At 41.9% G+C, this 22,974-nt stretch overlaps 1 protein-coding gene across 15 annotated transcripts in view; it reads right to left on the bottom strand.

Annotated features, from left to right (window-relative positions):
• Positions 1 to 22,974, bottom strand: part of dcc (DCC netrin 1 receptor) — a 482,450-nt gene that overhangs the window by 80,257 nt on the left and 379,219 nt on the right. For all 15 annotated transcript variants that reach the window (XM_088435577.1, XM_088435578.1, XM_088435580.1 and 12 more), the window contains 3 exons: positions 15,999 to 16,161; positions 15,401 to 15,624; positions 15,000 to 15,116 (listed from right to left, as the gene is read on the bottom strand). In XM_088435577.1, the coding sequence (XP_088291703.1) occupies positions 15,000 to 15,116; positions 15,401 to 15,624; positions 15,999 to 16,161 (504 nt within the window). The remainder of the gene's footprint in view (positions 1 to 14,999; positions 15,117 to 15,400; positions 15,625 to 15,998; positions 16,162 to 22,974) is intronic.

The following is a 22,974-nucleotide window of genomic DNA, read 5'->3' as shown; positions in this document are numbered from 1 at the left end:
TGGCTAGTCTGTAGAGAGCAAGGTTTCTAGTTTGTAGATAGTTGGCCCTCTTTTCTGGGCCGGCCCAACCTGCTAAAGAAGGACGGCCTTCACCCAAACTGGGAAGGCGCCATCACTCTTTCTGGAAACATAGATTACTGTTTGAGCCTTCCATGACTTCTCACATCAGAGCATGTCGAGTCGCAGGCGAGTAGCGAGCCTGTTAAGTTAACTGGCACTAGGCTGGACTGTTCCAACACACATAGTATACTTAGTCTATGTCACTGCAATCCACACATTGTTTCAACACCTAATGCTGAATCCCCTAGTGACAAGATTTCTGCCGAGGTTGTGTTAATTAAGGAATGTAGTCATGCTTCCTCGACCAGTCGGATTAGTGACATAGTACCTAGGCGGAATATTAATATTATTAAGTGTGTTGTAGCCATCAACAACCGAATTCCGACATTACTAACATTGTGACGAGGTTTTAATTACTCAAAATACAAAATGAGACCCAGGCATCAAAATCTTATTAATGCAGTGGACATCTGTGTTACAGCGTCCTTGTCTTACATTAATTTCATAATGCGAAGTGGTTTTTTTCATCCCCTCTTGATGGTATTTTCCTGGTTTTGCGACAAAAACAACTGTCATGACCCTAGGGGTTTGGCTGTATTTGTGTTGTTTCGTCTCCATCCGCAGGCATTTTTAGGTAATTGCACTTATTTTTTGTCAATGCCTCCATGCAATACGTCACTATAATGCTGGTCTGCTATTGGTTGGCGTCTCCTCACGGAGATGGTGGTCTGCTATTGGTCAGCCTCACTCATTTCAAAATGGCGGAACGGTAAAGCTTTGTTCCATTGTGAGTGGTTACAAAACCACATTTATAGTGCATTTTACTGTTAATTCAAACTTGAAAGGTCTTAGCCATGGGTCCCAAGATTGCTAGTGATGTTATGAAGAGAAGTAAGAAGATGATTTATATGGAAACAATGCTGGAGATAGCCTTTATTAGGGAATAACAAGTGGCACTAAAAGGTAAATAAATCCTTTCAATAATTTTTATTTATGATGTTTTCTGATTAAATTACCCCCGACATTAAAACTACCATTCCAATAAATTATGATCCGCTAGTGAATGAAGTGAAGGAAACATTGGACCGATGGATGACATTGCCTATATCAATGATTGACCGTATAAACATGATTAAAATGTCTATCGTACCAAAATTCATATCTCTCTTTCAGTCACTCACCCTTCCATTACCGAAGTAACTTTTTGACAAGATGAATAGCATTTTTAGGAAATTCATCTGGAATGCTAATTAAACCCAGATTGAGACTTAGACTGCTGTACCTGCCTTATGAGCAGGGAGGATTAAGGCTCCCAAACCTGAAACTCTATTATTGGTCAGCACAATTGCGCTCTGCAATGTTTTATTTTTCAACTGAGGTTTCTCCATCCTGGGTGAATATTGAACAGGCATCAATACTAAATCTCCCATTAAAGCTGTATCTATATGTTGCAGACCCGTAATTACTGAAAATAACAACAAAGAACCCTTTCCTCAAAAATACTAATTCTCTCACATTTGATTAGATGTCAGATGTATAGCATTCCAGAAAAAAACAGTTTTTCAAACATTTACAACTAAAACATTTCGTACAATCAAAATATAAGCAAATGTTATCTAACCGCCACAACAATCAAATCTTACAAGTTCTAATTTGTATGAGAGAGGTCAGATTTCTCTGTTCTATACAGCTTTGATGTCATATGATAAGGAGTCTAGTAATGACAGGCTGGAGACATGGAAAGTAGATCTTCAAGAAGATATAAGTGAAACTGACTGGGAAATGGCATGTTTAAAGGTTCAAAAACAATCAATCAATACCGGAATGAAACTATTGCAACACAAGTGGTTCATGAGTACGTGCATTACCCCAGTCAAATTAAATCATTGGTACGTGATGTTCCAGATACTTGTATAAAATGCTTAGAAGGAAAAGGCACCCTGTACCATTGTGTGTGGTAGTGTCCAAAACTGAATGAATTCTGGGGTAAAGTTGAGAATATATTTGGAATTGTGGGAGTGAAGGTACCGCACCGGGCAAAACTACGTGTACTAGGTATATACCCGGACAGTCGTGTAGTCAACTCTGAACAGTTTGCATTTGGACTAATACAGGCCAGGAGAATGATAGCTCTAGCTTGGAAAAAAATGGACATACCTTCGATAAACGTGTGGACAGAGGCAAGGGCATCCTCTGTGGTACTGGAAAGATTGACATATATAAGCAGAGGAAAAGCAGAAAATTTTGAAAAAGTGTGGAGACCTATTGAACTTTCTTGCAAAACAGGGTGCAGAATTGTCTTGATTCTGTTGTGAGGTGCTGAGTTGTTGCCGTTTATTTCTAATATTTATTTCGAATTTTTATTTTATTTTATTTTATTTTATTTTATCTACTGTCTGATTGGTTTCTTTGTCAATTTACTTGTGTTATGTGGGAAGTGAAATGTGATGTCTCTTTTTCAAATGAGATATGTAAGTCGGCGATCATGTCCCATTGTTGTCTATACGTGTATGTGAAAAATTCAATAAAAACATTGTTAAAAAAAATAAAAATGATGTTTTCTGATTGTATACATGTACATTATATATACGTAGCACTCACTATACTATTTTGGTACCATTTTTTAATATGTATGTACAATTTTGATGTTTTTAACGTGGGCTCTAAATGCGTTCGCTGTTTAACATAGATTTGGATTGCCCATCATACAGTGAATTTGCCTTACGAGCCCAACCACGGAACTGATTAATCTCGTAACGCAGGGGCCCACTGTATTAGTACTACTAACTTTAAGACTCAGAATAGTTCAGGAAAACTTTCTCGGTTTAAATTCGGCTTCATAAATATTAGGTCACGCTCCTCAAAAGCCCTTCTTGTAAATGATCTTATTAGAGAGCACAAACTTAAAGTACTTGGTCTCTGCGAAACCTGGTTAAAACCAAATTAATTTTTACCATTAAATGAGGCCTCTCTCCCAAACTTTGTGGGCTCACATGTTGCTCGTCTTTATTAAAAAAAAAAAGGGTGTCGCCCTAATTTCAGAATCTGGTTTTAAATAAGCACTAATAACACCTTCAAGACATTTGAGGCTTTCATTGTGATATCGAGCTCCTCACCATCATTCTATGTGGCAGTTTATCTACCGTGCTCCCAGTCCATATTCTGGATTATTCGCCGCATTCAGCGAAGGCGTTTAGTTGCGAGTTCAAGATGAAGTTCACTTTTCATGTAAGGGTGTCACGTGAGGGGAGGGGATTGAGCTTGCTGTGCACTTTACAGTGGATCCGGAAAAGGAGAGCATTGCTGAGATCTTTCACTTTTCTAGGATGTGGCAGAGCCAATATTTTCTCAGATAGCACCTTCTTTTTTTTACACTGCATGCCCACGCTTTACGGCAATATTTGTCTGCCCCCCCGCCCCCCAAAAAAAGTTTCAATGTTGCAATCAAGTGGCTGATACTGTGCTAATACTGTGCTGTCAGTGCTGCTCTATCGTTAGCTTAGCACAGTACCTACGGTTCAACAGCTGTTAAAAAAGAAAGCAAACGCTGCTCATACCAGTTGTCCCAAGTTCTCGCCGCCATTCTACAAGACAGTTGAGTGTTCTTGCTTGGCTCTGTTTTTGTATTGAAAGCTCAGCTGGCCGTGTTGGGTAGCTCCGGGTGACCGCAAAGCAGCCGCCATGATTCATCCCTGCCCCCTGTGTAAGCCGTTGAACGTTCCTGAAGCTGATTGGCTGACGCGACGCGATACGCGACAAAAGATCAATTTTTTTTAACTTCTCGCGTCACACGTAAGTATGTGGCGCACGTCGCTCCATCGCATCAATCGCGTCGTCCGACGCGTCATCGCGCCCTTCGTGCAAACTCCATTGACTACAATACAAAACTGTCCACTCTTCACGCTCCATCTGAATGGCATTATGCCGCGTTCAGATGGAGCGCGTCGTTTACGCTCTACTCGAGGCATTTTGTAGCAAGGTCAAGATGAAGTTCACTTTTCACGCAACAGTGTCACGCGAGGGGAGGGGAGTGAGCTTGCTGTGCACATCACAGTGGATCCGGAAAGGAGAGCATTGCTGAGAACTTTCACTTTTCCGGGATGTGGCAGAGCCAATATTTTCACCGACATCATCTTCTTTTTTTACACTGTGTGTCCCTTGCTTTACGGCAATACTCGTCTGCCAAAAAAAAAAAATAGTTTCAATGTCGCAATCAAGTGGCCGATACCATGCTAAATACTGTGCTGTCAGTGCTGAACTATCATTAGCTTAGCACAGTAACTACGATTCAACAGCTGTTAAAAAAGGAAGCAAACACTGCTCATACCAGTTGTCCCAAGTTCTCCCTTCCACCTTTCAACAAGCTAGGTGAGTGCTCTTGCTTGGCTCCTCCTTTGTATTGAAAGCTCAGCTGGCTGTGTTGGGTAACTCCGGTGACCGCAAAGCAGCCGCCATGATTCATTCCTCCCCCCTGTGTGAGCCGTGAACTGATTGGCTGACGCAACGCGACACGCGACAAAAGTTGAAATTTCTTAACTTCCAGTAGTTCCGGTTCATCACGCATAACTACGTGCTGCGCATCGCTCCATCGCATCCATTCATCGCGCAAACTCCATTGACTACAATACAAAACCGTCCGCTCTTCGCGCTTCATCTGAACGCGGCATTATTTCCCTGAACCTATGGCTCATGCGGATAATATATCAATTATGGGTGACTTCAAGATTCATTTGAACCTTGGAGCCATTTGGTTTGACACAAATAACAGAAACAGCGACACACCGGAATAACAATATCTTACATTTAGTGTTAACATGTGGCCCAACTGCCTCAAATGTCACAATTTTGCCATATACTAATGCTGTCTGATTATTTTTTTATAACATTCAAAGTCCTAGCTCATTGTGGTCTTATGGACTACAACCAAGGCTTTAAATTTGGTTTTCTGTTAGGCTTATATTGTAATTGTTATAATGTAATTGGTGGAGTTGGTTTTAAACTTGATTGGACGGTTGGTGCAGGAACACCATTGGTTCTACATGTGTCCCTTTATTGCTTTTTGCACCTTCCAAAGGTCACTGCAACACCCCTAATGAAATACGCTAGGGAGAAGGTGTCTTGAGATAAACAATGAAGATGACACAGGACATGCTGGCCTGGGAACGATTCAGTATCCTTCACGAGGAGTTGCAGGAAGGGGTCGGAGAGAGTGGATATTTAGACTTCCCTGCTAAAGCTGCTACCTCCACAGACCCTACTTCAGAAAGGCAGAGGAAAATGGATGGCTGGACAAAAAACACATGTTGGGTGCCATTTGCAAAAAATCTACACAATGAAATGCAATGTCATGAGAAAAATACATTTAAGAAAAAGTATCAAGGTCTTGTAAGTATTCTGTCCAAGTAGCTTTTGCAAGACAAGCACAGATGAGGTTAATGGGTCTCTAAATCTGATTCAAACTACGCTCCATACACGTATTGATTGGAATTTATTGTTTCAATGCAGCAAGGCTGTGATTAGCAGCTTTAAATATATTAGCACGTGTTTGTGGTTGTATTTGTGTGCATTTTTGTGTATTGTGTGGGCCAGTTTACTGATCACTTTAAGCAAAGCAGAGTTTCATTACCGCAGCAAGATGACCACAAATGAGCAAGGATGGTCAATACTGTTATTGACTAAGATTATTTATCAGATTGAGGGAGTGGAGCAGCTGCACCTAAATGGAGATTTGTGTGTTTGTAAGTGTGAGTAAGAGAGGGATACTGAAAGCTATAGGGATAAACACGGAAGACAAATTGTGTAAATGTCTTGAAGGCACAAAATGGAAAGGCGAGAAAGAGGTGATGTAGCGCCTCTGCTGATAGGCAGGGTCAAGTAAGCTACTGGGGTAGTTTCAAGGTTTGGCAGAGTGGCAGTGAGACACCAGAGAGGGAGTAAAATTTAGAACAAAAAGCCAACAGTTTAATAAACAATCATCAACAACCAAAAGACACTGTACACAGTGAACAAATGTCATATCGATATTAGTCCTATTTTAGTCCTATTTTATCTCTTTTAATCAGTCATTTATTTGATTTCTGGCAGTAAGCTAATGACTATCAGATTAAACTATATTTTGAAAATGAGTACAGCGCCCTTTCAAGGTTCATATAACAATGATAACAAATCACCAAAATCAGGAACAAATTAGGACAACATTCAAACAAAACAACATTGGTTACAAACTAAATAATCTGCCAATAGTTCATGTATGTGATGCAGGGGGTTGCACACACAGTTCAAGTTCACATATTCCAGGAAAAGGCTAGGCAACAGTCCCTACTGCCGCTGTTGTTGAGGAAACACGGAATCTCGCTGGCAAGGATTAGAATTCACTTGCTTCCCAGGTAGATGCTTATGGAGATCAAGGGTCAAGGATAGCCCGCCACTCGGATGAACCAAGACTTGAAAGTCATTCAAGATATAATTGGGGGGGGGGGGGGGGGGGGGACTTGGCCAAAACTTTTCTATGAATAATCTTAATCTTGGCATGTCTTAACTTCCTGCAGTGACACCGTTGAGGTGAAAGATTTGGAGAGTTTTAGCTGTCAGAGCTGTTAGCAGTCCAGTGAGGTCTTACTGACTGCAATAAGGGAACAGGTGTGCACTGATTCAATTAACTTATGGTTTGAAGAAGGAGGCATATCAGGCCATTTTGGCTGACCAAGCGGAGTGCGGCTTCAGCGGTCACTATGGCAAAAACGTGGGTGTGGGAGGATTTGGAGGAGGTCATGGAAGATTTTTGGATGACTTAGGAGTAAATTCTAATTCGACATTGTCAGGTTCATTTGTCAGACATTTGTAAGAAACATTTCAACAATTCTCCATTTCAGGAGGGGAAAGCATTGCAGCATTAACACTGTGTACAATGCAGATGGAGTGCTGCTAACCTCAACTTGGAATGTAGTGAGCCGGTGGGCAGAATACCAACACCACCAACACGTCTTCCGATAAGGAAGCAGTCGGGAAACTCCCCTATCTGTGAGGATGAAGTCACTGAAGTGGTTGGGAAACTCCTTTGTAGCGAAGCCCCAGGTGTGGATAAGATCCACCTGGAGCTCCTAAGGGCTCATAATGTAGGGCTGTCTTGGCACACATACCTCTGCAATATTGCATGGACATTGGCAACAGCACCACTGTATTGGCAGACCTGGGTGGTGGGCCCCCTTTTTAAGACGTTTAAATATCTTTGACGGGCAGATTGGAGCATCGTCTGCTGTGTTGCAGACTCTGTACTGGTCTGTTGTTGTAGAAAGAGCTGAGTTGAAGGTCAAAGCTCTCTAGTTACCCGTCAATCTATGTTCCTGCTCTCACCTATGGTCACGAGCTGTGGGTCGAGACCAAAAGAGCAAAATCCTTGATACGAGTGGCCAAAATGAGTTTCCACCACAGTATATATCTGGACTCTCCCTTAGAGACAGGGCGAGAAGCTCAGACGCCTGCCTGGTTAGGTGGAATGTCCCACCGAGAGGAGGCCCCTGGGATGACCAAGGGCACGCAGGAGACACTATATTTCTCAGCTAGCCTGGGAATGATTGGTGATTTTCCCGGAGGAGCTGGATGAAGTGGCCGGTGAGAAGGGAATCTCGGCTTCCCAGTGCAAGCTCGACCCGACCCCAGATAAAGCGGTAAAAAATGGATGGTGAACTGTGTGAACTGTGAGGTGGACGTGCTATTCACTGCGCCACCGAGCCACCCCATTACATTTCAAATACTGAACAGTAATATTGTAACTTAACTACTGACTTTGAAATGATAGTAATACTTAAGTAATAAATAATGCATTGCAGTTTTTAATTAACTTGCCCAACACTGGCGGCAAAAAATCAACAAGTGATAACAAATGGATCATCTGCTCCATGAAGACTTTATCTTGGCAGATACATGTAAAAAATGAGCTCACAAGAAAAAAGAAAAAGTGAATCATCAAAAGTTGACTAAAACGAAGTTTTAAAGCACTGATTAACGTAAGATTTATATACAAGGTAGAGTGTACTAACTTAGGAACTGTTACTATGATGAACATTAACTAACTGATATTAAGGTCATAACCAGACTTTGGAAAAAGAATCATAATCCTGCACTTACTGCTGGATGCGTAATACATTGCAAGTGCTCTGTGAAGCTAAACAACAGAAACACTGTATATGTATGTATCATCTATATCAGGGGTGTCCAAACTTTTTGCAAAGGGGGCCAGAAAAATGTAGGGGGGGCAACCTTGGCGGGCGTTCATTACATATAACAGCAAATAATTTAGATACATTTCAGCGGGCCATTCTGTGTTTAACATTTGCTTTTTTTTATTTTCATTTCAGCTATCTTAAGCATGTGTTTTGGTTAATTTGAAACATGCATAGAAAAATTGAACAGACATTAAATACTGAAATTGAATATTCACTTAACTTCACTTTTTTTTAACACAAACGTTTTTGTAACAGTTGAACAGAAGTAATTGTACTCTTGGGTGCAAATTACATTTGAAACAAAAAAAATCTCAGGTTCGTTGTTTTTCTCAGGTTATGTGGTTTTGGTTCTTGTTCTTAGTTCATGTTTAAGTTTCCCTCGTGTCTGCCTTTCCTCTTTGTATTTCATTAGTAAATCCCATCCAACTGCCTGTTCCTCATGTCATCCGCGTGTTCCAGCCTCCGTGTCTTTACCATTCCGCTTCCCTCGCCTCTCGTCTTCCTTCCAGGTGTTTTGCATTTTCTTAATTATTTTTGCGTCTATTTAAAGTCCCTGTCATGTGTCTGTTTGCTCTGTGCCTAGGCAGTGTTCAATTGTGCCACGAGGGGGCGGGGTCACCAGCCTTGCGCACCTGTTCCCAATTACCCATCAGGGTCTTTTTAAGGCTGGTCGCAACAGGAGAGCGACGCTGGGTTATTCCTTCGCCATACTCCCTGCGCCCAGTGAACTCTCCTGCCTCGCGTCCCTCTCGCTTGTGATCTTTTGGTTGGTACTTTTCCCTAGTTGAATTTTTGCTCACTTAATGTTTTTTGTTGTTACTTTGTTCCTAGTCGTTCTCCTGTAGCCTTCGCCCCCTCGTTGCCTTACTTCTCAAATGGACTGATTCCACCTAGACGTTCTCGTCTCTCCCTTATTTCGTACTGTGTGAGTTTTGGTTGTACTTTCCCGTTCCCTTTTTTGGACACCCTTGTTTTCCACGCCAGACGTGCGTGTTATAATAAACTCTTTGAACTCTACCCCTCAGTTGTCGGTCGAATCCTGTTCGGGCTCAGGGTCACCCGTGACAGTCCCTGTCCATGTCCAGCCAGTTGTCGGGTCATTGTTTTTTCTCGCCGTTTTACACGTCTTACCTCGTAGATGTCCTACCTCACCTCTTGTATTTCTCAGTTACCCGGTCGCTGTTCCCTGTGAGTTTATTTTCTGTTCCTCAATCCTTTGCTACTTTGTCCAGTTTTTGTCATTTTTGTCCCGACCTTATTTTATTATTAAACCATCTACTTTTTGAGCAAAACCATCCCTCTCTTATGCAGTTTTGGTTCCACCTTCCTGCACCTCAGCACGCCAACATGCCATGTCATGACAAATTCCACATAATAGCATTAGCATCATTACTACTAACAATATGCATGATCAAAATATGAAGACACGGTCGCTTTTGTCTGGTGGCTCAACAACTACTTAGTAGAGGCTCAATTGATAGCTAATGTTTGTTTTCAGGCTGCACAAACTCCACTCGCATTTTGTGCTAGCTGCCATAGCTTTTTGGTTTTCTCCACGTCCCTCTGGAGACACAGTCACACAAGTGGTGGGGAGGAACTCTTGTGGAAACAGCTTCATCTTCAGAAGATGACACCAAGTCATGGCTGGCCATCAGTTGCACATTTAGCTGCACTTTAGATCATTGTTACTATTATTTTCTGTTTAATGCTTTTTTGATTTACAGGCTGATTCTGTTTACTTCAACTTGCCAATTATTGCTAGAAAGAAACATGGGACAGATGGACAGCAGTCACCCTCATTTCTGCTGCATCCATCAAGTCGTTCAGCTATCCATGCCAAGGATCTCCAGTCACAGTGCTCTTGTCAAGAAAATATGGAATGAGAAATCATCAAGGATTCCCTCGATCAATCAATAAACTACAATTGATTTTTTGTCCCCATAAACTAGTGGCAGAGACACATAAATAGATGCCCTTTCCTGTGTGTCAATGTTGATTTCTGTTAGTTGCTGAAATGAAGGTGTAGGTGTGTAGGTGTCTACTTGGCTAGGTGTCATGTTCACATGGTCTAAGCTACTTTGCCAGGCACAAAGTCAGAACAAATAACTGAAGAATGTATTGTTGATGCAGAACTGCATGCAGTGACTCAGAATTCGCATCATGATTGGCCTGAAGGCTCATGTCAACAGTCCCATATTATAATGTGAGGTTGCAGCTAATTGACACCATTGGTATGTTCCTCAGACAGAATAGATACCTGTGTATTATTTATTCTAAAATAGGAATAGGCAACTTGCTGCCTACCAGCTTGGATTTAAAAATAAATAAAAACGTGCAGTGTATGCTTATAAAGAAAACAGGGGTGGATTGAGAGGTGAGGGATGCTTTGCGCCATCCCCAAATGGTATTTTTTATGTGAAAGCCCTAAAAATATATATATATATATATATATATATATATATATATATATATATATATATATATATATATATATATATATGAAATAAAATATCACAGCTTTTGGTTATTTTGTTATTTGCTTTAAACCTTTGACATTTAATGAGAAATGTATTCTGAACAGTAAAATAAAAAGAATGCATTTTTGACAAATGCACTTAGTTCTTCCATACCTAAAAGTGTATTTTAGTCATATATCGAGTTAGGAAATATGCAGTCATATGTGGCTGCCTCATTAATTTGGTTACCCATTCTTGTACCAAACCGTTATACAGTCAGCCCCCTGCTTACGAGCATCCTGATTTGCGAACATTCCGCCTTACGAGCGTGGATCAGGGAGAATTTTGTCCTCCGCTTACGAGCATACCTCTCGTCTTGCGAGCATTCCGTCAAACCAGCCATTGAGTATGTAGAAATGTTCTCGCCTAACTGCGTCAATATATTCAGCAGTTGCGTCATCTACAATCATTAATAGATACCTATGGCGGTAACGTGAACGCTATTGGTCTTACAATCTCACACTGACTGTCTCACTCACGGTGTCTAAATATATTACCATTTAAGTGTAGTGTTTGTACAGCTAAAGGGAAAAACAGCTGACATGAAATTAAATGTGCCGATTGCAGGACAAAGAATTGTCATTGGTTTAAATGTGTGTTTTTTTTTTTTAATTAATTGTCAATACATTCCAACCGTTTAAAAAAAGTGCGAATAATTATCAGTCAGTCAAGGAGACGCCAATATGCTATTGGTCGATTAAGGTCACCCGGTCTCACTCACGGAGATGCTATTGGCCGGCGTCACACGTCAATCACAGAAATGCCGATATGCTATTGGCCGAACGCCTTTATCTAGCTTGATGGGACAGGATGGAAGGAAGTAGACAAAATGAGTGAAAAACGGAATGTTTTGAAGACTTTGCAAACTTTATCTGTTAGACATAGCTTCTAAAATTACTAGCAGCGGTAAAGGAAGAAATAAGAGGATGATGTTTTAGTATCTCCGTGATTTGCACCATGACTGAAAGAGTTACTGTAACACTGTAAGACCAATAGCCTATATGCGTTGCGGTATTAACTCAAGAGGTTATTCTCTGCACCTTATTACGGGTGATGATACAGCGCCATATAATGGTTGCTAGACAAGATTGCATGTCAGGTTAGTCGGCGATCTCCCGATATGCATTGGGACAGCGTCATTGTTGCAATTTTGTAAGTTGTAACCTAAGTTGAACTGACGCTCGAACAAGCCATAAGTGTACTGCCTAGTAATTGCAACACACACAACCACCTCTCCGCTTCCACCGTGCTCAATTCACGTCGGGAAAAACAGTTGACATGAAATTAAGTGTGCCGATTGCAGGACAAAAAATCGTCACAGATTTAAATGTGTTTTAATCAATAAGATGTCAATACATTCCAACCGTTTAAAAAAAAAGTGCAAATAATTATCAGTCAGTCAAGGAGACGCCAATATGCTATTGGTCGATTAAGGTCACCCGGTCTCACTCACGGAGATGCTATTGGCCGGTGTCACACGTCAATCACAGAAGTGCCGATATGCTATTGGCCGAACGCCTTTATCTAGCTTGATGGCACAGCTGGTTGGGATGGAAGGAAGTAGAGAAAACCCTGACTGAAAAAGTTACTTTGACACTGTAAGACCAATAGCATATCTGATTTACCGTATTGACTTAGAGCATTCATCTCTGCTCATCTCTGCTTATCTCAGCACAAGTCACGTCTTTCCAAAGGTAAAAGTCATTTATCCTTTGTATTTGTTATTTAATGCAACTGTACAGTAGATTATGTCACTTAATATTAATTTATGTATACAGCGTGATGATTTTACCTAAAGCTTCTGCGCGCGTTGCACGCACTCACGAATTAACATGGGTTTGGATTGCCCGCTATACGAGCAATTCGAGATACGAGCGTAGCCGCTGAACGGATTAAGTTCGTAACCCGGGGGCCCACTGTATATGAAAATAATAACATCCCACATTGAGATGGGGAGTCTTACTGTTCAGGTACACAAACACTAATGAAAGAAATTAGAGCAAGCTAATACTGTACTGTATAAGAGTTGTGAGAGAGGTTGGCCCAAAGACAAGATTTACATCCCCCTCCCAAGGAAAAAAAAAAAAAAACTGTCGGTGAACCGAGGTAAAGATGCAATTGACATAAATATTAGTGTTAGAAAGCCCACATTGTTTATCTGGTTGTAGTTTCGTTCATGTGCTGTTAGCGTATGGTGTAATTTCCCATGCTGTGAGCATTCCATGAACGCAACACCCGTCTAACGTGAATGACCCAGAATCGTAGTTTTTCTCTTTTACCTCCTCCGCGACACCGTTGAGTCCGTGACATAACTTGATGAAGTAGTTCATAACACATGTTCTAGCACATTTGTGATTGTGTGTATGTGATGAAAGGTGAGTTTATTTCCTTATAACGTCAATTTGGACATTAGTTGTGTTTTATGGTCAAGTGTATGTGTGTGACGTCTTGTACTGTACTTAAGTTGTTGTACTCGGCTAGCATGCTAATTATGCTAATAGCGTTTCGTTCATATGAGGAAGCATTTATTTATGTTTGGCTAGAGCTGAATGCCGTGAGTTTATAAGTAAAGAATGTTATGCTGCTTGCTCAGTAGTGGATTGAATGGTGTATGTACTGAATGTATGTATTGTCGTGTGATGGTGAAGCGTGGGTGGACAGTCACACGACAAAAGTTCCTCCTTTGTGCATTTTACTTGCTTCCAATATGCACACAGTTTACAATCACGAGTAAACGTTCTGTAAGATACACTCTGCGTTGTTCTTGGCCTCGAGCTCGGGCACAGACAGCGCTTAGCAGTATCCGTGCAGTGAGCACGAGTACCAAACCAACTCGTCTCGCGATGACAACCGCTAATTGGGTACAAATGTTGCATTCAATGACCAAACTTGGCTCGGAAAAGTAAAAAAGAAATTGGTACACAACTTTAGGTCATCAACATCTTAACTGCCTTACAGTATGTTAATATTTGTTCTTCTTTGTTTGTATTATTGCAGACCACAGTTAATAAATGTGCTGAATGGATCAAATGTCCATGTTCTCTAACCGGAGCATATCCATCCATATTTTGCCATCCGAAAAAGAACTAGGTAGAGACGTCATAATCAAACCTGAACCCCACATTTTATTATCCTCTCCGTTTTAATTGGGATATAGTGTATTCATCTAGATGACATGCTTTGTAAGTTGATGTGGAACTGCACAATGTAGTAATTACACTTCTATACCTCTCAAAAATGAAAACAATAAGAGCTATTTTAGTGTTTTTCACAGCGTTTTAAAACACTTTCAGTGTTTGTCACATTTGAGCATAGAGACTTAAGGCAATGTGGGATGTGGAAAAGGTGGAACCAAAAGGACGCAGGACAGACTGGGATGGGGCTCAACGGAGGATATTTAATAACAAACAAAAGCTGGGTTGCAATGGACCAAAAATACAAAGTACAACCAAAAACGCTAAACTCAACTTACTAGGGCAACAGGAGGCAGCACGGGATAGATGGACACAAGGGAACACGAGGCAAGGCAGCGGAGGAAGACGTACGGCAAGGACCAGGCAGCGCAGAAAACAAACAATGACCCGACAAGAAGCAAATGCAAACTGGGAACTTAAATAAACTACACACTTAACAAGAAGACACGACACAGCTGGGGGAGAGACAAAAGGCAGGGGAAGCTGACTGGATGAGAAGGAGGGCAGGTAAACAGGCAGGTGGACAAGATCAAACTAATGAGGCAGGCAGAGGCGGGGAAGGAACTATAGAAACTAAATGGCTAAACAAACAACCCAAAATCTCTACAACAAAAACCCATAGCCGAACATAACCCAGGCAGAATGTGACAGTGTTACTTTCTAGCGGCAAAGTTCATTGTGAAGGCAGAATATTTTATGTAACTGTTGAAAAGGCTCTCATTTTATGCATTTTCCTCATTTTATTTGTATTTACTATTTTTGATTATTTGTGTAAATAAGGTGGTGCATTCAGTGTTGATGATAAATATTCATTATTTGATAAATTGGGATATTAGATTACATTTGGCATGTAAAGACTCACATGTTTCCTTTTATTTGTGATTTATGATTCTTTGGGTTTTCACTGCATTCTCACATATGTTTTTATCCAGTTAAGTGACACAGCATATTATATTTCTTAACAAATACAGGAGTTTAAAGCCAAGATGCAATACAGTACATACATGTGCTGTTTGGTTGTGAATCCATAGGAATAATCATTTTTCCCCGTGTTCCTCTCCTGGCAGCCAAATCTCTTTCCAAAGTAGAAATACAGCTTGATGCTTCATCACCATCCACTCCTGAAATGTTAAATATTAATTTTAAATATTTATATATTTTCTGTAAAATAATTGTTCCAGACACAAAATGAATGTAGGTTTCGCTTAAATTTGTGTCTCACCTTTAAAATCCTCTCTGAGAAAACTATTGTATTTCATTCTAATAAATCGTGTTTATTATCAAAACTCGAACAGGAGTACAAAACAATGATACGTCTTTAAATTCAATGGACTATATTTTCAAAGTTCCCATTAATATTTTAGCATCAGCTATGATTGTGACAAGTGCAAAATGTAGCCTGCACCTGAGTGGCTGCTTTTGCTGCCCATCTGACTTTCTGATTGACTGTGGGCAACCTGATGAAGGTCCTGGCACGACTGAACAGGAGAATCATGCCCAGATGGGGCCACACTAGAAGCTTTCTCAATATTCTTCATCTCTATTTCCTCATGATGGATCCAGAGATCAGGAGGTCGAAGATCCTTCTGGCTGCCCTTTCTTTTATTGGCGCTGTGACTTGCTCTTTTCCTGCAAAGCACCCCCCACAAAAACTTGAGTAAATGTGGATGCATGGAATGTAAATGGAAAAAAATAAGAATGCTGAAATAAATCTCATGAGAGAGTACACAACAGGGTCAAACTACGGTTTGTTAACGCTGATTCTTTGAAAATGAATGTTAATCAGATGTTATCTACAAAGTGCTTTTTGTAACATGAGGAATTAAATTAAAACAAACATAATGAGAAAACAATAATCCTTAATAAACATTCATTAGAATTCCCAAAGAGAAAACAACAATCCTTTATAAACATTATAATACTCAAAGAAAACACGTCAAGAAGACGTCGAAAGTTGAAAAATCATTTGTTGTTTGTTGTCAAAGATGAAATCAATGTCTTACTTGCGCTGCTGTGCAGATGAGCGTCGTGTACACATGAGGGCCACAATAATAACTATGACTACAGCAATGGCACCAACAGAAACCACTATGATGATCAACATGTTACTATTGTTTTGTGGGGTAGCACTGCCATGTGGTGGATGAATTTGACCAACCGGAGACTCTGAAAAAGATCAAGCAGAGATTGATATTAAAATAACTTAAAAACTTAAAAATTAATTTTGTAAATATTGCTATGATCTTTATTAGTAAAGCAAATACTATGCTTCTATTGCTGTTAAGTAATGCACCAAAAAAAACAGACATTCCAACAGCTTCTTTCCCCTCAACATTAGTGACTTGTTATTCCACAGTGACACTTTTTGTCATTTTGCATATCTCATTGTTGCCTCTGTCAGTCTGCATCATTTGAACAATTCTGTTTTGTAGCTTAGCATTTCAGTACTATTGCACATTTTCTAGCCTAATGATCCTATCAAAAACTTGGTGCACACCAAACAAGCACTTGAAGTTGTCACAGCCAGCTTGAATGTGAATGCTGGTGCAAGTCCATCTACTCTGGCTCAAGTTTGAATAAGACATGGATTAAATATTCACACTAGCACTGAAATGAGTCAAAGGCAAAATTTTACAAAATACTGCACGCATATTTTCATCAAACAATATGTCACAAACACTGTCTAATTAGGCTGCAAGAGACATAAATGTTAAGAAGATGATCCATTACATAACAGAGATTATTTATTATAAAATTATCATCTGCAAAGTATAACATGCACAGACAATAAATTACTTGTCCTTACAGCCAAGATTGAGAAGACAGTAATGATCCCCTGCTGGAGGGAAATTAAAGCATGCAAGAGGGTGTCAGCAGAAACAACCATGAACAGGGTCAAAAACCGAAACTGGAATAAAATAAATGCAACGTTTATTAAGAAAAAGTCGAGCACAGGTGGAACACTCAGATACTGTAAGGGACTGAGACTGAAGAAATGACCATGACAGACAAAAAGGGAATTCGACCTCTTATACTCCTTCTCTGAACCGTCTGTGCTTCCAAAGTCACTTGTCTCTCTCAATGAAAACCACAATATATCACCATTTACAACTGAAGCAAATAGGAGCGCAATATAATGCCTAGGTCCAAAAGACAAGATTTCATCACCTAATAGTCTTAAAGTGTTTCTACAATTCATTTCAATCCACACTTAAACGTATAGATGGCTCAGTGGAGCAGTGATTAGCATGCCCGCCTCACAGTTCAGGGACTAGAGTTTAAATCCACCTCGCTGAAATTGTTTTTTGTTAAGAAGTGCTTCCATAAAATCCATAGGAGCACAACTAAATGCCAGATAATAAAAAGTAAGAACATAAAAGTGACTCAGGATGCAAAAATGTCAATCCAATAAAGCAATATGCAACAGCAGTTCTATATATATATTTGTTTGTTGTTGATTAAACATTTTCCTGAATTGTAAAATGATACAGGTGCTCGACAGGTATGGCAAGAGTACCCCAAGACAAGACATAAGTAGCAGCATATGACAGGACAATCCAACAGTACGAGACAAAGCAGGACAACTCTGGCTGTGATTGTCCCAGTTGTGTGCGTTTGAGGTAGTTGTTATAGTTCTAAGTGTAATCGCTAGTGCAATAAAAGTGCAATAAAAGTATAATTATAAATAAACATGGCAGCAGCAAGTCAGTGCAAATTTTGCAAGTGCATGAGTAAAATTTGAGTTTAGGTGGGGGGCCAGCTAGGTGTTTCTTCGGGTTGGAGCTGAATGTGAGAGAGAGGAGTGGAAAGAGAGTTCAGCAGTTTCACGGGTCGGAAGGGGAAAGAGTTCAGCAGTCTCACGGCCTGGTGGATAAAGCTGTTCCTGAGTCGGGTGGTGCGGGAGCGGAGGCTCCTGTACCTCTTTCCGGAGGGCAGGAGGCTGAAGAGACTGTGTGCAGGGTGGCTTGTATCGGTGACAATCGTGACGGCTTTGCGGCCAAGGTGGGTGGTGTACAGGTCTTGCAGGGAGGGGAGCGGAGTACCAATAATCCTCTCAGCTGTCCTCACGATGCGTTGTAGAGCCTTCCTGTTGTAGTCGGTGCAGCTCCCGCCCCACACAGTGATGCAGCTGGTGAGGATGCTTTCGATGGTTCCTCTGTAGAATGTGGTCATGATGGGCGGCGCGGCACTTGCCCGCTTCAGTTTGCACAGGAAGTAGAGACGCCGCTGTGCTTTCTTGGCCAGAGATGCAGTGTTGGTGGTCCAGGAGAGGTCATCGCTGATGTGCACCCCAGGAACTTGGTGCTGCTCACCCTCTCCACTGCAGCACCATCGATGGTCAGCGGGGGGTGTTGGGTGCGGCCTCTCTGGAAGCTGACGACCATCTCTTTGGTTTTGCTGATGTTTAGCAGGAGATTGTTGTCTTTACACCATCCGGTCAGAAGCTCCACTTCTTTCCTGTAGTGGGTCTCGTCGCCGTTGGAGATGAGACCCACCAGTGTTGTGTCGTCAGCAAACTTCACGAGGTGGTTGGAGCTGTGAGTTACTGTGCAATCGTGTGTTAGTAGGGTGAAGAGGAGGGGGCTGAGCACACAGCCTTGTGGGGCCCCCGTGCTCAGGGTGATCCTGCCTGAGATGTTGTTGCCAACTCGCACCGCCTGAGGCCTCTGGCTGAGGAAATCCAGCAGCCAGTTGCAGAGTGAGGTGCTGAGGCCCAGTTTGTCCAGTTTGCAGGTGAGCTGTTGGGGTATTATGGTGTTGAACGCTGAGCTGAAGTCTATGAACAGCATTCTCACATACGAGTCTTTCTTGTCCAGGTGGGTGAGTGCCGGATGGAGGGCAGAGCAGATTGCGTCGTCTGTGGACCGCTTTGCCCTGTAGGCGAACTGATACGGGTCCAGGCTGGGGGGCAGGATGGATTTTATGTGTGACAGAACTAGTCGTTCAAAGCACTTCATGATGATGGGTGTCAGTGCCACCGGACGATAGTCGTTGAAGCAGGATGGGGAGGATTTCTTTGGCACAGGTATGATGGTGGCAGCTTTGAAGCCTGATAGCACAATGGCTTGCCTCAGGGAGGTGTTAAAGATGTCTGTAAAAACATCTTTCAGCTCCTCTGCACAGTCTTTCAGCACCCTGCCAGGGATGTTGTCTGGACCTGCTGCTTTCCGGGTGTTGATGGCGGAGAGTGTCCTCCTCACGCTGGCAGCAGACAGGCACAGAGGCTGGTCGTGCGAAGGTGGTGGTGTTTTCTGTGGGAAGGTGATGTTCTGTTCCTCAAAGCGTGCAAAGAAACTGTTTAGGTTGTTGAGCAGAGTGATGTCGCTCTCACAGCTTTGTGGTGCAGGTTTGTAGTCTGTGATAGCCTGAATGCCCTGCCATAGGCTGTGTGCATTCTTGCTGTCCTTGAAGTGAGAAGTTATCTTGTTTGTGTATTCTTGTTTGGCTTCCCTGATGCCACGGGACAGGTTGGCTCTCGCTGTTCTCAGGGCTGATTTCTCCCCAGCTTTGAAGGCCTTGTCTCTGGCCCTCAACAGCCTGTGGACATCTCCTGTTAGCCATGGCTTCTGGTTGGCCCGTGTGGTGATCCTCTTGATGTGGGTCACGTCGTCCATGCATTTGGTGATGTAGGAGGTCACCGTGTCTGTGTACTCCTCAATATCTGTGATGCCGTTGTAGGTGGCTGCTTCCTTAAAAATTTCCCAGTCTGTTGACTCAAAGCAGTCCTGTAGGGCTGAGGTCGCCTCCTGTGGCCACACCCTTACTTCTTTCAGTGCAGGTTTGATGGCTTTCACTCTTGGTCTGTATGCCGGCATTAGCATAATAGTGAGGTGGTCAGAGGCGCCGATGTGGGGGAGGGGGGTGGCTTTGTATGCTCCTTTGTGCTGAGTGTAAACACAGTCCAAAATGTTATGTCCTCTTGTTGCAAAGTGGATTTGTTGATGAAACATCGGGAGAACCGTTTTGAGATCAGCATGGTTGAAATCCCCCGCGAGGATGATGAAGCTGTCTGGTTGCGCTGTTTGTTGTTCACTGATAGCCTGGCACAGTTCGTTCAGGGCCGCACTTCTGTTGCTGCTGTTAGTTGGGGGGATATAAGTAGCGACCAGCAGTATTGAACCTATCTCCCTTGGCAAGTAGAAGGGGCGACACTTCACGATCATGAATTCCGCCAGAGGTGAGCAGTGTTTGTATACTACAGTGGCATCCCGGCACCACACTTCATGGATGTAAACACACACGCCGCCACCGTGCGACTTCCCCCCCTCTGCGAGCGCCCTGTCGGATCTGTAGCATGTTAGCTGCTCTAGATGTATAGCGGAGTCTGGAATGTTACTATTTAGCCAGGTTTCCGTGAAAACTAATACACAACAGTCACTCACTTTTCGGTTTGCTGATCTCAGAAGTTGGATATCGTCCATTTTGTTGTCCAGTGAACGAACGTTCGCCAAAAGAATAGATGGTATGGCCGGGCAAGTTGGGTTAGCCTCTAGCCTAGCTCGAATACCTCCGCGCTTGCCCGCTTCCTCGTCCTGGCGCACCGCTTCCGGCGCCTCCTTTCTGGGGGAGGGGTAGCAGGCGAGTCCGGTGAATTAGCAGGCCGGCGTAGCAGTCTCAATTCCCTTAGCGAGTTCTCCAGTTCCGTGTTTAAAAGTTGGCAAATGTTGCTTCTCCGGATTTGTAAGAAGACCCGTCGACTCTACACGTATTTTGGCGTAAACTGACCGGAAAAACTTTCAGACAAACACTTGTTTGACGAACAAAACAACGCATTGTCGGAAGAGCGAGTGGCCGCTACGTCTACACGCGCCGCCATCTTGATTGCATGTTCATGATCTGCATGTTCTATGTTCTACATGGTTGAAGTTTTCGTATCTTTGAACTTGTGTTAAACTTGGGAATCCGACCTTGGGTTCAGAGACAAATAAAACAGCCATGTGCTTGAGCTTATCTGGCGTGTCTATGCTAAATATAGGGATTAATAACAATCCCTATATTTGTATAACTGAGGGTATTGATAGAGGACTGCTCTTACTTTCACATCAACACTTTGGGTATGTTAGTTTGGCAAAGGAGGTAGAACAAATCTATTGTTGGCCTCGGTACGGTGTCTCAATGGTGTAGCATGGGCCAGGAAAAAAGTTCTTTGGCTAAAGAAGTTAATTCTTCGAAGGATTGGCGGGAAGTGGATGTTGATAGAATGAAGTAGGGGTTGGGGGCTTTTGGGAGATTGGTGTTTTGCAGGAACTTGGCAGGAGAAGGGGATTGGTCAGGCTGACCTGGAACCAAACTTGGATGAGGACCAACCCAGATGGCGTCAAAACATAATGTCCTTCCCCTGAGGCCCACGGAATATGGAGTGTTCTCATCGATTGTAAACTATATAACCTTGTGCAGAACTGTGTGGTGGCACTTCTTTCTGCCCAACTTGTTCACAAGTTGGAGCGTTCGGTAGTAGAAGAAAGCCCAAAATTCTGTCTTTGTACTTATTGGACTTTGGAGCTGAAGCTCGTCTCAAATTGCAATCAAGAGTGAGTGCCTCCTTAATTGTATTTAAAGGTACTTATTATTTCTTTATTGTTTATTAATTATTTTATTAGTTATATTGTACATAAATTACTCCTTTAAGGGAGATTAAACAAACACGCAGAAATTACCTGGTAACACGGTAAAACCATATTTACAAATTTAAACAATTTCCTTAAAAATGTTCATAACATTTATTCTTCTGCCTTAAGGGGATGTATCCTAAAATGTATTCATGGTCTCAACTGTCACACCCAAGAGGTCCTGTAAATAAAAATCTGGACAAAGTGAACAAAATTTGGGTCATACTGTTCTTCAAGAGAAAACTATGCTGCTGAGGTTTCTTACAACAAGCCTATATTAGAATATAACAGGTCAGATTACATTGACAGTCAGATTGCTATGACCTGAAGGAAAGCAGTCAGAGATGAAGCTCTTCAGACAAAGACATGTTAAAGATGAAATATGGCCGACCTGCAGAATGAGCCTGTGCCCTCAGTGATCTGGCATCCTCCAGGCGTTGGATGGCTCAAGTCAGAGAGAATGGAATTCTAACCGCCTCTGGCAGTAGCACCACCAACATTGCCGACATAAAACATTTGTCTCCAAATACAAGCACGTGCAAACACATAACATATCATTCTCAAAATTGCTGCAGTGATCTTTTAAGATAATTCCAGCTATCGACAAAGACTTCCGACCATTGAAATCCCATCAAAATAAGTTATACTGTATGTTGCAGTATACTGTATGGTACTTTTTCCAATCCTACGCTACCTGGCTATAGCCACTATTGCTTTTAATTCATCATAAAAAAAGTAGACGCATGACTATAGTGATAGTGATAGTTTGAAAGAAAAAACAAAAATCAAACTAGAGCTGCAAGCAGCTATAACGGGCCCTCGCAGACCTGAGCATATTGAAGTATGAACAATTCGAGGTATGAACATATTTGAGTATGAATGTATTTGTGCATATGCAGGCAAGCTGTATAAGTCAATAGTTTTAGAAAAGGTCAAATTTTCATCAGCATTTGTGAACGGGCGCAACTAAGTAATTGGAATCGCAAAATCGGTAATACATTATTTTCTGCCACAAGGTGATTCTAGCACTACGATGGAATGTATGTTTGTTCATGTCTGTAGGAAATGACTTTCATTCAACGTGTGGAGTCGTGACAAGATGAGATCATCTGGGTCTAACTACATAAGCATTTACTGTTACGATAAATTGTCGTAATGAGCACTTCTGTTTAGGCCACGGCCATTATCAAAACATCGTAATATTTGGTGGAGGAAATTAGACGTGTGTGAAGGCCTGAGAAGTATTCAGTGATATTACTTTGACAGGCTCAACAAAGTACATATAAATGAAAATGTAATTTTTTTTTGCTGCAACCAGGTGGCGCCCGCACTACGGAGAAAAAAGTGTGTTTAGCATTGTACTGCCATG

Source organism: Hippichthys cyanospilos, chromosome 15, assembly GCF_059441005.1.
Source record: "Hippichthys cyanospilos isolate Australia breed blue-spotted pipefish chromosome 15, RoL_Hcya_1.0, whole genome shotgun sequence".
NCBI lineage: Eukaryota > Metazoa > Chordata > Actinopteri > Syngnathiformes > Syngnathidae > Hippichthys > Hippichthys cyanospilos.
Note: the sequence above shows the minus strand (reverse complement) of the source record. Positions and strands in the feature narration are given on the sequence as shown.